The sequence below is a fragment of the Rhinolophus ferrumequinum genome, chromosome 21 (assembly GCF_004115265.2).
Source record: "Rhinolophus ferrumequinum isolate MPI-CBG mRhiFer1 chromosome 21, mRhiFer1_v1.p, whole genome shotgun sequence".
In the NCBI taxonomy this organism is placed as follows: domain Eukaryota; kingdom Metazoa; phylum Chordata; class Mammalia; order Chiroptera; family Rhinolophidae; genus Rhinolophus; species Rhinolophus ferrumequinum.
The window spans coordinates 40,861,728-40,874,630 of NC_046304.1; the positions used below are offsets into that span (position 1 = coordinate 40,861,728).

The following is a 12,903-nucleotide window of genomic DNA, read 5'->3' on the forward strand; positions in this document are numbered from 1 at the left end:
TTCTGTCCAGCAGCCGTCTCGGACTCTCCCGCACTATAACCCTCCTCCCCACCCCCAGCTGGCTTGCTTTTTCTCAGACTGCACCTCACATGTGGCAGCTGAGACAGGGCTGGAACCCAGCCTGGGCCTCCAGCCTGAGGAGTCACGCAGAGGCTGCCCCCAAAAGATTTTGCCCAATTCTCCCCTTTCAGCCTCGGTGGAGAAAAAGCCCTGATGAGCCCCCATCCTCCCTAGAGAAGCGCAGGATGGAGAGAGTGCCTCTGTTTTCAGTTCCTGCTTATCCCCCAAGAAATGTACTGTGGGGACAGGGGAAGGAGGGTTTTTAAGACCAAGCAGAACTGGATTCTGACTGCTGGCTGGCGGCTTGGGCCGATTATGCACCCTGTTCAGCTGGAAAAACAGGGACAAAGGCCAGTCTCAGAGGGCAGTTGGGAGAGAAAACCAGCGACATCTGTAAAGTACCTGGCCTAGTGCCCAGCATACACTAGGTGCTTAATGAATGACTTATCTCACCCCAAAGCAAACCACACAGGTGCAGCTTCTGGGGGGACCAGGGCGGGGCAGCTGCTGGCAGGAGGTGGTGAAGCGGCTCCCGCACACTGTGCTCATCTTGTCCACTTGGGCCTGTGAACGAACTTGGGGCGTCTTGCCGTTCTGGGCTCCCAGACGTTGTTATTACCCAGGGGCTTTGCAGTGCGGATTTGTGGAAAATTTAATAAACGGTAATTAAGTACCAGCTCCAGACTGGATGTGTGCGCGGAGTCTCCAGATTTGCCATCTGCTGCCAGGCGCTCAAAGACCCTCCCCATTTGCATGGCCCCTTTCCTCTCTGTCTCTCGCCTGCCTCCATTTACACCTCGCTGGGTCTCACCCACTCCGAGCCTGAGTTGCTAATGTGATTTCCCGCCATGTTCCTGAAAGCCTCTGCCAGGAAAAGCAGCCCCTAGAGCAGAGCTTCCTGGGACTCTGGACCCCAGAGGTTCTGCCGTGAGGACGCCCCTTCAGAAGGGGGGTGGCGAGGGCCAAGGAGAGCCGGGGAGGGAGGGAGTGGCTTAGATGTCTGCTGGATGTCCTGAGGCGGGAGCACATCCCTTGGGGGGCTGACTTGGGTCTCCTCATGCTCATCTGGAAGGTGGATAGAGTGAGACTTGATCCCTTAGGACGAGCAGTATATGAAATGAATTAAGTAACGACGTTAGGGACTTTGTTATAGGATCCCATTCCCTTCCAGCAGACCCCCTGTGCCAGGTGTAGGAACTGGGAAGCGAGTTACGGAGCCTGGGAGATTTTTATTTATAGTTCCTAATGGTTCTGTGGATGCTAACCCACAGCAACTGCCCCCACCTTGCTGATACGGGCAGTCTTCAGCTATAGCAGGAGGGCTTTGGGGGTGATTGAGAAGACACTGGCTCTGCCCAGAAATGGAGGGAGGAAAGAAGTCCTGGAGGGTTGGTGTCTGCACCCACCAGGGCCGGGGCGTTTGGACTCCAGGGAAATGTGAGTGTGAGAGCACACCTGTGAGCCGTGTACATGTGCTTGTGTGTGCAGAACGGGGAAGGTTGTGTGACGTGGAGAGTCAAGGTAGCTGATGTTTGTCCAACAGCCCGGAGCAGTGGACAGAACATAGGATTCGGGACAGACAGACAGGAAACACAATCTCAAATTGTATAGCGTTGCTCCAGGGCAACTCATGGCACACAGTAGGAAGGGGGCAATTATTCTTGGGATAGAACCACTCTGTCCCGGCCACCCACGGGGGCTGTGCTTACTCATCCAAATGGGTGCAGGAGTGTGGCTGTTCGGACCTCACCTCTACCCCTCTCTCCAATCTCAGAAGAAGAGCAAGCTGCATTACCACATCGCTGTCATCATCAACTACCTGGGCCACTGCATCTCCCTCGTGGCCCTCCTGGTGGCCTTTGTCCTGTTTCTGCGACTCAGGTGAGCAACCCCGGCACTGTCCCCAGGCCCTGAGCAGGGCAGAGAAGTCAGATGCAGGGGCCTGCTGCGAAAGGGAGTCCTGGCCCCTCGCCTCAGTGAGAGGGGGTGGCAGATATAGAGTCCCAAGTCTCTTGGAACCTCTGGCAGGGTCACTTCTGTCCCTCTGCCCAGTAACTGCTCGGGGGGGAAAAGGGGGTGGCCAAAGCATCCGAGCTGAAACCCGGGAGGGAGGCATCCTGCTGGAGGCCTTTTATGTTTTCTGACCTCAAAACTGGGACGGGGGTGCCCATGGGAGAAGGGGTAGCCCCTGGTCCTGAAGCGTCGGCTGTGGTAGGCTCTCCCCCGGAGCTTAGGTCTGGGCTGGTCACGGGTAGGAAAGGCCCCTGGGGCGGGCATCAGGAGAGCCTGCGCTGCCCCGCCCCAGTGTGACAGCCAGGCAGCGCCGCTCACTTTCCCCATCCATAGCTCTGGGCTAGCCGGGCGCTGCAGCCTCCCCCTCATCCCCTCTCTCCCTCCTCCCCTTGCTCCCGTCATCCACCCTCCCCTGCTGTTCTCAGAAGCATCCGGTGCCTGAGAAACATCATCCACTGGAACCTCATCTCGGCCTTCATCCTGCGAAATGCCACGTGGTTTGTGGTCCAGTTCACCATGAGCCCTGAAGTCCACCAGAGCAACGTGGTATGTCCTGGAAGGCAGGCCGGTGGCAGAGGAAGGGTCCGAGCGGGCCGCCCTGGTAGAGGAGGGGGTGGGGCCAGGTCTTGGGGCCCATAAAACAGCCACGGATCCTGAGGGTGTGCCCCGTCCTGCCAAGAGGACCCTGGGCCCAGGGTGGGGTACTGCTGCTGCCCCCACCCCGACCCCTGGCTCATCATCATCTCTGGTGGGGGTGGGGCGGCAGGGATGGTGCCGGTTGGTGACAGCTGCCTACAACTACTTCCACGTGACCAACTTCTTCTGGATGTTCGGGGAGGGCTGCTACCTGCACACGGCCATCGTGCTCACCTACTCCACTGACCGGCTGCGCAAGTGGATGTTCATCTGCATTGGCTGGGGTGAGAGGGCCAGCCCTGCCCCCAGCCCCAGCCGGACTGTCTCCTCACCCAGACTCAGGCCGCTGGCTGTGGGGCCAGGTTAGGGTGGCGGGGTGTACACCACATCCCTCTGCCCCTACTTGGGGGTGGGGGTGGGGGGAGCATCTTGAAGGAGGAGTGTTGGGTGAGTGGGTCCGAGCTCTACCCTGGGGACCCCTGCCCGCCTCTATCCTCTGGACTCCACTGAGGTCCTGCAGGCCCTGCACCCCCAGGCCCACCCCCAGGGCCCTGTGACAGCCAGTCTCTTCCCCAGGTGTGCCTTTCCCCATCATCGTAGCCTGGGCCATTGGGAAGCTGTACTATGACAATGAGAAGTAAGTCACCTCCTTCCCTTCACTGTCCTCAGGGCCCCCTGAACCCCAAGATCCAGGCTTTCAGCCCTGCTCTGCCTGACACTCCCCAAGGGCCTTCAGCCACATCCCTTTCCCTGTCAGGACCCCAGTTTCTTCATCTACAAAGGGAAAGCGCTGGGGGCCAGACTCAATCCAAGGCTCCCTGCCAGTGCCCTGCCCGAGGTATGGCTGGGCTGGCAGATCCAGGTTTTTTGATCTGGGCTCTCATGACAGGCAGAACCCCGTAAGAATTACCAGAGTGCCCAGGTTCTGAGTTGTGGCTCCATCATTACGAAGCTACACAACCTTGGCTGGTTACTACGGTGTGCCTCAGTTTCCTCATCTATAAATGGACATCCTAATAATAGTGGTCCCTCAAAGGGTTGTTGTGGGGATGACATGAGTTAATATGAGTTCAGCATTTAGGATAGTGTCCGACACATAGTAAATGCTGTATAAGTGTTTTCTATTAATTTTAGGATTTTTTTTTAAATTTCACGGACTTCATAGAAATTGATTCAGACAAGTTCAGAGACTCCTTCCAGCTCTGAAGTCCTGAGGTGCCTTATTAAATGGGCACAGGTATTTCCAGCCACCCCTGAAAGCTCCACTTCCACTGCAGTCGTTCTCAATCTTGGCTCACATTAGAGTCACCCAGGAAGCTCTAAAAAGCACCGATGCCCCGGCTTGAGCCCCAGGCTTGGATGTAATTGGTCTGGAGTGTGACCTGGGCACCGGGAGGTTTTTGAACTGCCCCGGTGATTCCACTGTGCGGCTAAGACAGAGGCAGACAAGGGGGCGTAGGCAGGGGCGTGCCAGGATCTTCTCTGCCAGCGTGTTCTCAGCAGCTCACTGCGTGACAGGGGTTCTAGGCGGCCTCCATCATAGTGAAAATTCCTCTCCACCGTTATAGGGGGGAGGCTGGCCACCACATCCTCACTGGGCTGGGCAAGGAGCCTGGAAAATTCTGTTCATATTTATCAGGTTGATCCTTCCTCACTCTGGCTGGCTGGCTCTTCACGTTTGCACAGCCAGTGGCATGGGGCCCAGGCTGGTAGGGGGGCCAGCTGACCGAGGCCTCGGTCCCCAAGCAGCAGCATCCTAAACCCTGGGCGATGGTGCCTGGGCCTGCAGGTGTGCAGGTGTGGGTGTGAGTACAGGGGAGGAGAGGAAGCACGGGTTTCCCAAAGGGGCCGAGTGTGGGTACGTACGCATCTTGGAGGGAAAAGGGCGCCTGAATTGCAGAAGAAAGTCGGTCGGGTGACTCTGGAGCCCCACCTTGTGGTATGACGCTGATACTGCAGCAGAAGAGATTCAGTCATGAGACCTCTGAAAGAACTTGCAGACCCAAAGCCAAGGACTGGAGTTGGCCTAGGACAGCTCACGTTTGTTCTGCATTGTTTTTTGAAAACTTGAATTTGTTGCCAATCTTTAAAAAGATAAGAGGTTTCACATAAACTCTCAGTTCTGGTTTATGGAGACATCCTGAGAGCTAAGCTCTGTGGGTCTGCCTGCCCACGGGGCCATCCTCTCTGCACAAAGGACTTCCTGGGTGTCCCATCCCTGCCCACTCCCAAGACCTCCCTAGAGCTTGCTGGAGGGAACTCGGGAAAATGCAATGCAAGTCTGCCTCCTGCAACAGGTAGAACCTATGCAATCTTGGCCTCGAGGTTGTTCAGGCTGCAATTAACCAGATTCAGAGATTGCTAGCTGCTGGGTGCTCACTTCGGGACAGGTGTAGGGCAAAGGCACCACCAGTGGGCATGTTCCAGAGCCACAGTGGGGGCCGAGGGGAGCAGTGGTGTGTTGCGCCCATGCCTGTTCCAGTCCATGGTTTTATCCAGGATCTCCTCCCGGTCACACTGCCTGCTTGCAGTTTTAGATCAGAATGGAGGATGCAGTCCATTCTGCAGATGGGATAACTGGGGCACTATGGTGCGATCAAGTGGCTCGACCTTCTGCCAGGGTTGAAATTGGGGCACCCAGCGCCTGGCTTCCAGGCCCGGGGCCTGTCCTGACCAAGCTGCTTTCCCCCACGCCACTGACTGGGACCCCTCTTCTCGCCTCCCCTCTGTGGCCTTCCAGGTGCTGGTTTGGCAAAAGACCTGGAGTGTATACCGACTACATCTACCAGGGCCCCATGATCTTGGTCCTGCTGGTAAGAACCTGGGGAGGTGGCAGGAGAGAGGGGCATAGTGGGGAGGGGCAATCAGTGCCTACCGTGGACCCAAAGGATCTCCCTGCCCAGAGGTGGGGGCACAGGGCCAGGAGTATGGTAACGAGGTGGGGGCAGAGCGCAGGGAGGACCAAACCGGCCCTGAGACACGAGTCCCTGACCTGCCCCCAACTTACCCCCCACTGACGTCGTGCACACATACATGTGCCCACTGTGTGCTCACGTTGCAGATCAATTTTATCTTCCTTTTCAACATCGTTCGCATCCTTATGACCAAACTTCGGGCGTCCACCACGTCTGAGACCATTCAGTACAGGTAGCCCGTCCTGCCTCCCCCAGCCCTGGGGGCTCCGGAGCTCCCAGCCTCTGGCCCAGAGTCTCTCTCGCCTTAGGCTTGGCAGTCCCTCCCCAAACCCCAGCTCCGCCTGTCTCAGACATTCCTGGGACCTGCCACCGCTCTCCCACGTCTGGGCCCCTGTGGGATGGGCGGTGACGCTCCCTCCCCACCTGCCCCACCCCAGGAAGGCTGTGAAGGCCACTCTGGTGCTGCTTCCGCTCCTGGGCATCACGTACATGCTGTTCTTCGTGAACCCCGGGGAGGATGAGGTCTCTCGGGTCGTCTTCATCTACTTCAACTCCTTCCTGGAATCCTTCCAGGTACAGCGTCCTCCCCTCCCTCTGCTCTGTCCCCCCCCACCCCTTGCACCTCCTGGGGTGGGCATCCTCCCAGGCAGAGGCCTGGAGGGGCAGGAGGCTGGGGGGGAAGGGACAGCTGGAACCTGGATGGAGCCACACCCGCCCAGTCCCCTGACCGCCTTCTCTCTCCACCCCAGGGCTTCTTCGTGTCTGTGTTCTACTGTTTCCTCAACAGCGAGGTAAGGACCCTGGGCTGGGGCTCAGGACGGCAGGAGGCCTGTTGGGACCAGAGATGGTCTGTAGCTTACTCCTGCCCTCCGTATGCTGGCCCTCTCCTCCCGGCCCCCAGGTCCCTATGGGGGTGCTTCTGGGCCCCAGGAGGGCCCTTGCCACCTGCCCGTGCTGCTCCTGGGGTGGCAAGTCCACTCCTTTGCTCCCCTAGGCAGTTGATATGGAGGAGCCAGGGCTTCGGCTCATCAATGAGTCTGTGAAATGAGTGGTTGAAAACCAGGAAAGGCTGAGCCGCAGGGCAGGGATTGTTCATGGCAAAGGCCACTGGGCGCCTTCATATGGGTTAGAGAAAGGCATCGCTTCCTCAGAACACTTGAGAAAACTGTCCCAACAGATATGCTAATGAACAACATTGAGGACATGAATGTCGGGGCCCCCTGTGCTCCTCACACCTATGCACTGCTCACCTGTACAGCTGCTTATGGCAGCCCCAGGGGAAGAAGGGGGGCCTGAGATCCCGGCTCGGATGTTATGCTCTGCTCTGTGCCTACAGGTCCGCTCTGCCATCCGGAAGAGGTGGCACCGATGGCAGGACAAGCACTCGATCCGCGCCCGTGTAGCCCGTGCCATGTCCATCCCAACGTCCCCCACCCGTGTCAGCTTTCACAGCATCAAGCAGTCCACAACGGTCTGAGCTGGAAGGCCATGGAGCAGCCCCCCGAGATCTATGGTGGGGAAGATGGTCGCCAGACTCAGTCGGCCACCCTGTCTGTGGAGGGGACCAGCTCCTTCCCACACACTGTACCCCCAGGAGCCCAGACCTGGAGGCCCCTCCCTGACCCCTGGCTGAGCAAGAGTTCTAGGCCTATGAGAGAAGCCACCATCTGGGCCACAGGACAAATGGAAAATAACCCACAGGACTGGGCTGGGCCCGTCCTCCTCAGAGAATGAACTGGGAGAGGAGTGGGAATGGGGAGACGGGAAACCCAAAGCAGCACCGCCCCTCCTTCTCCCAGAGCACAAGGTGGCCAGCGCCCTGGAGACCTAGGGCTTCCTCGGTAACTGTGGGGGCCATTCGCTGCTCCAGGGGCATCATGGGAAACTCTCGTGACAGCATCCTAACCACCATGATGACGCCTCCAGGCCTTAGCAATGCCTTCCAACACCGCTGGGCACCAGTGCCATGTTGTCAGAGCCCTAGAGATGTTAGAAATCAGTGGCACCATCAGACATCAGGCCATATCACTAGAAATCCTCCCAAGCCACCAGAACTTCCTGTGGCCCTGTGGCACTGCCACCAGAAATGCCCTGCCTTGCTGCTTTGCACCCTTGGACCTTTACTACCCTACTGGCCACATGGGCTCCCTCTCCCTAACCTCCTGACTCAGGTGTCTCCCGCTTTGTGAGAAGATGGGGGATGGGAGGGTGACGAGGGGCCTGTGAGCAAGAGCCAGGATGTGCCCCAGCTGAGCCAGCCTCCCTGTGAGAGGCAGAGAATCAGAGTTGGGGCCATCAGCCTGCTGGCTTCAGAGACCTGGCCTCTGGGCACAGGGAGCTTGTGGCCTCCAGATGGCCTCTGGGGCAGCATCGTTAGCTAAGCCAAGATAGGAGAAGGGGCGGGACACTCAGGCCCTCTCTGCCCCTAGTGCCCCGGGGCAACTAGCTAGCTGATAGCTTAGCCCCTGGTATAGACTAGCCCAGTCCTCATTGGACTCACCCATGTCCAGAGGTGCTGGACAGCCAGAGCAGGGCTTTGGGGGTGCAGGGGTGGGAGATGGGGGTGGCTGATGTAAATAATAATATTTATCTTTCAACCAGCATTTGTGAAGTTCTGGGCTGTGCTGGGGCTGGGTGGAGAGGGCCCCGCAGAGAAATGGAGGCCGTTTTCAGTGTTCAGGGCTGTTGTGTGGCTGGGAAATGTGATGGCACTCACGCACCCGTCAGGGAAGACAGGGTACTGAGGGGAAGAGCTGGGCCCTGCCAGGCCCAGTTGAGAAGGACAGCTCTTACAAGGGAGAGAAGGACCGCGGGTGACTGATGCCAGCAAAGGACATGGTGGCAGGGGTACAACTTGAGTGAAGGTATAGCAGTGGGACCAGACAGGAGAGTGTCCCAGCCCCAAAGGAGGAGCTGAGCTGGAAATGGGGAGTCGGTATGGAGGTGAGGCCAGGAAAGGAAGGCGGCAGGAAGAGTCGGTGGGCACAGGCCGTGCCACTCTGGGCAGCGGGATCTTATTCTGCGGTGGAAGCTTGGGGACCTGGAGTGGGACACATGCCTCTGTCATCCAACGCGGGAGGCGAGGGATATTTATCCTCCAACTCCTTCAGTCGCGAGGTGGAGGCTGCTCCCAGGGGTCATTAAGGCCCTTGCATTTCCCAGAGCCACGTGGACCGTGGGGAGACCAAGAGTGCGGCCAGCACAGCAGTGTGTGGTGTGTGGTGGGTGCCGGTATGTGGAGTGGGCTGGTCACAGGAGCTCCACCCCTGGCACACAGGGCCTGGGTCTCTGACCAGGGAGGGAGGGCCGCACAGCTGTGTGTCCACGCACCCAAGGGCGTGTGCTGTAGGACACGAGGAACCCGCTGACATGACTGCTTCTGAGAGCCCCAAAGCTCCTTGGAGGAATGAGAGGTCCAGTGGGTGAGGGTCTGGCCCCAGAGAAGAGCTACGGGTGTCCCTGAAAGCCATGTGGGGTCCCCTGCTCTGCCAACTCCACAAGCTCTGTCCCCTTAAGTAGAGGGGGGGAGGGACCAGCTGAACAGAAGAGGACTTGGGGAGGGGGTGGGGCGGGGGCACCAGGACACAGACAGGCTGATAGCTTTCAGAGCAACTGGGGGGAGAAGCCCCTAAAAAGTTCTGGCTGGCAGAAGGGACCATAAGTGACTGATGAATCCCAAGTGGTCACGATTGAGGCATCTTTCTCAACTCGGCCTTTCTCCCAATGAAGGAGAAGTGAGAAAGGGAGGCTTTTCTGGACAATGTTGGGATGTGGGGGATGGACCTCCCTGAGGGGAGCTGAGGGACTCTGGGGGGGAGGCATCTTGAAGGGGCCCAGTGGGGGAGGGGCTCCCCTTTCCTGCCTGTGTCTCCTGTGTCTCTAGCTGATGGGCTCCCTCTGAGCACCTACTGTGCACTCAGCCCTGTGTGAAGGAAAGACAAGCTGCACCCCCAGGACCTACACCAGCAACCGACCGTGCAGATCCGAGAGCTGCCAGCTCTGGAGCTGTGGGAGGACACCTCCAAGTGGAGGCCCCTAGTCATCAGAGGAGCTGCAGGGGGGCCCCTGGACAGATGGGGGCTGGTCCAGATGAGCGTCGGGACCCCTCCCGTCTAGACTGTTAGGGTGGAGGGGCTGCTTCAGACATAGCTGGGAAAATCTGGACCCCAAAGAACTGCACCTCCTGTCTGAACAGGTGGCCAGAACTTAACGCTTCCACCACCGGTGTGTGTCCTGGGCTCTGGGGCTGGGGTGTAGGTAGGCCCCAAGCCCGGGTTTCTGAAGGTCATTCTGCCCTGAGGTTTGGCTTGTGGGTAGGGTGGGAAGAGGGGATCCTTTGGGGATCAGTGGGGGTGTGATGGGCCAACAGACACACACACGTCATTGCACTGCGGGGAGGGTGCAGGCAGCTACAGGGTGGGGGTCACAACAACACAGGCCCTTCTCTCACGCCCAGAAGAATTTCTCTCCATGTCACACTCAGAGCCTGCAACCCCCTAAAAACTGCTCCAGCTGAGCCCATTTCTCCTGGGGACTCTCCCCCATCAGCACAGGTCAGCGGTGGAGGAAAAACCAGTGTGGGGTTCGATTTTCCAGTTCCTCCTATTTCCCTGGTGTGACAGCAGAGCCCCGCCCTGGAGTCCTGGGCTTCCCCTCTGGCCTCCTCAGTCCCCTGTTGCTGCTGGATCAGACCCCTGCGACCAGAACCGGGGAGGGAGTCAGATCCGGGAAATACACATATTAGGAAGGGAGGGAGGTTTTGGAACCCAGATAATAATATCTTCACTGTGGGCATTTGTAGGTTGCTTTGCAATCCACAGAATCTTTTATGACATTTATTATCTAATCTTCAACTAGCTCATGGAAGTAGGAACCAGCCCGTTTTACAGATAAGGAAACTGAGGCCTGGTGACTTCCCTGAGATCAATAGTCTTCTAACTCCAAGTCCAGGGTTCTTTCCATCCCCTCAGTTCATTAAAGTCACTAGATTTGGGTTTGGGGAGACTAGGACTGATGAAGCAGCAAGGAGGCCTCGGGTTCAGACTGTCTGATTGAGGATGTGTCCCAGGAAAAGATGGGACCGGCCCAAAGATGGCAGCCCATGTCCATTTGCTGAGTCCGCTGGGTTCTGCACATCCAGCCATGAAGGTTCTGTATATCCATCCTGGCTCCCAGCACCCCCTTCCCTGTCTTCCCAACAGCCTCCACACCTCCAATCCTTAAAATGATGCTTAACTTCAAACAGTTGAGCCCAGGCTACCAGAAGCCTCTGGGGAATCTCTCTGCACCCATCCAGGCTCTCTCCCCAGCCCGTGGGAGGGTGCCGCTGGCCTTAGGATAATCTCATCCAGCTCCCTGAGTTCAAACTCGACTGCCCACCCTTGGTCCAAACAGAGGGGGGTGCTTTCTGCGTTTCACCAATAGCAATACGCTATCACTGATTGAGTGTTTTTCCTGGGCAAGGTCAGAATGTGGGGGACAGGGCCTCCCAAGAATAGAGGAGCCTGAGGGCCTGGAGGATTCTGAGGGGGGTGCACAGACAAGGTGTCTTGAAGGGGCCAAGTGGGGTGGGGTCCCCCGTTCCCCCACTGTCCAGCTCAAGGCACTGCTGAGCTCCTCACATGTTGATCTCTTTGACTCCTCATAGCACCCTAGGAGGCAGGTGCTACTGTTCTCATTTAACAGTTGGGGAAGTTGAAGTCCAGAGAATTTAAGAGAGCTGCCTGAGGGTGTGGCTAGATGTGATGTCAACCCCTGTGCAGCAGCAGTTCTTCTAGGGTGCCCCTCCCTGCCCCACTGCCGCCTCCAATACCCTCTCTAGGGAAATTCTTCTGTTTCCCTAGTTTGTGGACAAACGACATTCAGAGACAAAGCCAGATGTAGGAGCTGACGCTTGCAAAGCATGGGCCTCAAGTAGGCCACTCCCTGAACCCAGCCCAGCCTCCAGACGGGCCACCGACTGCCAACCTCCCCGCATCTCAGAGCAGTGCCTCCCATTCCTTACCCTCCACAGCCCAGCAGCCCCTGCAGCCCCTGCTGGGCAGGCCGGGGGGGGGGGGGGGGTGCTCAGGAGAGGCCTGGACCATGCATATTTCTCAAAGCTGGAAACACTAATGAGATTCTCATTTGGAAATCACTGCAGAGACCAGCAGGAGAACTAAAATGAGCCTGTCCTGAGCACAGCGCCCCTGAAGGGGACTGGAGTTGGTCCTGGTTTTGTTCTTTTTTAAAAATTGTGGTAAAATAGACATAACACAGAGCTTACCATTTAACCCAGGTTCGAGTGTACAATGCAGGGTCATTAAATACACTCACGACGTTGTGCAACCATCACCACTCTCTGGTTCCAGAACTTTTTCATCACCCTAATGGAAACACATTAAGCGATCCCTCCCTATTCCTTCTCCCAGCTTCTGGCCACCACAAACCTGCTTTCTGCCTCTATAGATTTGCGTATTCTGGACATTTCATAAAAGTAGACTCATACAGTATGTGGTCCTTTGTGACTGGCTTCTTTCACTCAGCGTAATGTTTTCAAGGTTCATCTACAGTGTAGCATGTGTCAGAACTTCAATCCTTTTTTATGGCTGGATGATATTCCATTGTGTGGATCGATTACACTTTACGTGATCATCAACTAAAGGACATTTGGGTCCTTGCTACCAATCCCAGGTTATTGTGAAGGGTGCTGCTATGAACATTCACGTACAAGTTTTTGTTTGAACATCTGTTTTCAATTCTTTGGGGTATATGCCCAGACGTGCAGTTCTGGGTCATATGATAACTCTGTTTAATGCATGGAAGAACCACCAAAATGTTTTCCACAGATGCTGCACTATTTTACATCCCCACCAGAAATGTATGAGAGTTCCAATTTCTCCACATCCTTGTTAAAACCTGTTATGATCCATGTTTTTTATAATAGCCATGCCAGTGGGTGTGTTGGTCCTTGGTTTTTAAAAGACTCCAGACTCCGTGAGTGAAGAGCGGGGGCCTCAAGTGAGGGAATAGACTGATCAGTCACTGGGAGGCCAGAACGAGTTTTATTACCACAGTGAGGGGTTGGCTTGCCCTACTGTGTGCAGCATAGAGAGGTGTACCCAGTCTAGGCACCACTGCCCTCGATGAGAACCGTATAAGCCGAGTCTCCCTAATTGTTCCCATCAATGTACCAGTCACCCCTCTGCACCCGGAGCCCCCTTCCCTGGGCCCTGCTACTTCTCCCCACACCGGCTGGGGGTGCACTCACTAGTCGGTTGCTTTTGTTCCCTAACGCATT

The 12,903-nt window shown here is 56.9% G+C and overlaps 1 protein-coding gene across 3 annotated transcripts in view; it reads left to right on the forward strand.

Moving 5' to 3' along the window:
* Window positions 1-9,128, forward strand: part of CRHR1 (corticotropin releasing hormone receptor 1) — a 48,304-nt gene extending 39,176 nt beyond the window's left edge. Inside the window, exons 5-13 of one of the 3 annotated variants that reach the window (XM_033091243.1) lie at window positions 1,835-1,941; window positions 2,499-2,619; window positions 2,840-2,993; window positions 3,286-3,346; window positions 5,450-5,522; window positions 5,771-5,856; window positions 6,062-6,197; window positions 6,374-6,415; window positions 6,961-9,125. In XM_033091243.1, the coding sequence (XP_032947134.1) occupies window positions 1,835-1,941; window positions 2,499-2,619; window positions 2,840-2,993; window positions 3,286-3,346; window positions 5,450-5,522; window positions 5,771-5,856; window positions 6,062-6,197; window positions 6,374-6,415; window positions 6,961-7,101 (921 nt within the window). In that variant the 3' untranslated portion in view covers window positions 7,102-9,125. Of the gene's footprint in view, window positions 1-1,834; window positions 1,942-2,498; window positions 2,620-2,839; window positions 2,994-3,285; window positions 3,347-5,449; window positions 5,523-5,770; window positions 5,857-6,061; window positions 6,198-6,373; window positions 6,416-6,960 lie in introns of all 3 variants that reach the window. The other 2 variants (XM_033091242.1, XM_033091244.1) reach the window with 2 other exon arrangements.
* Window positions 9,129-12,903: the final 3,775 nt, after the last annotated feature.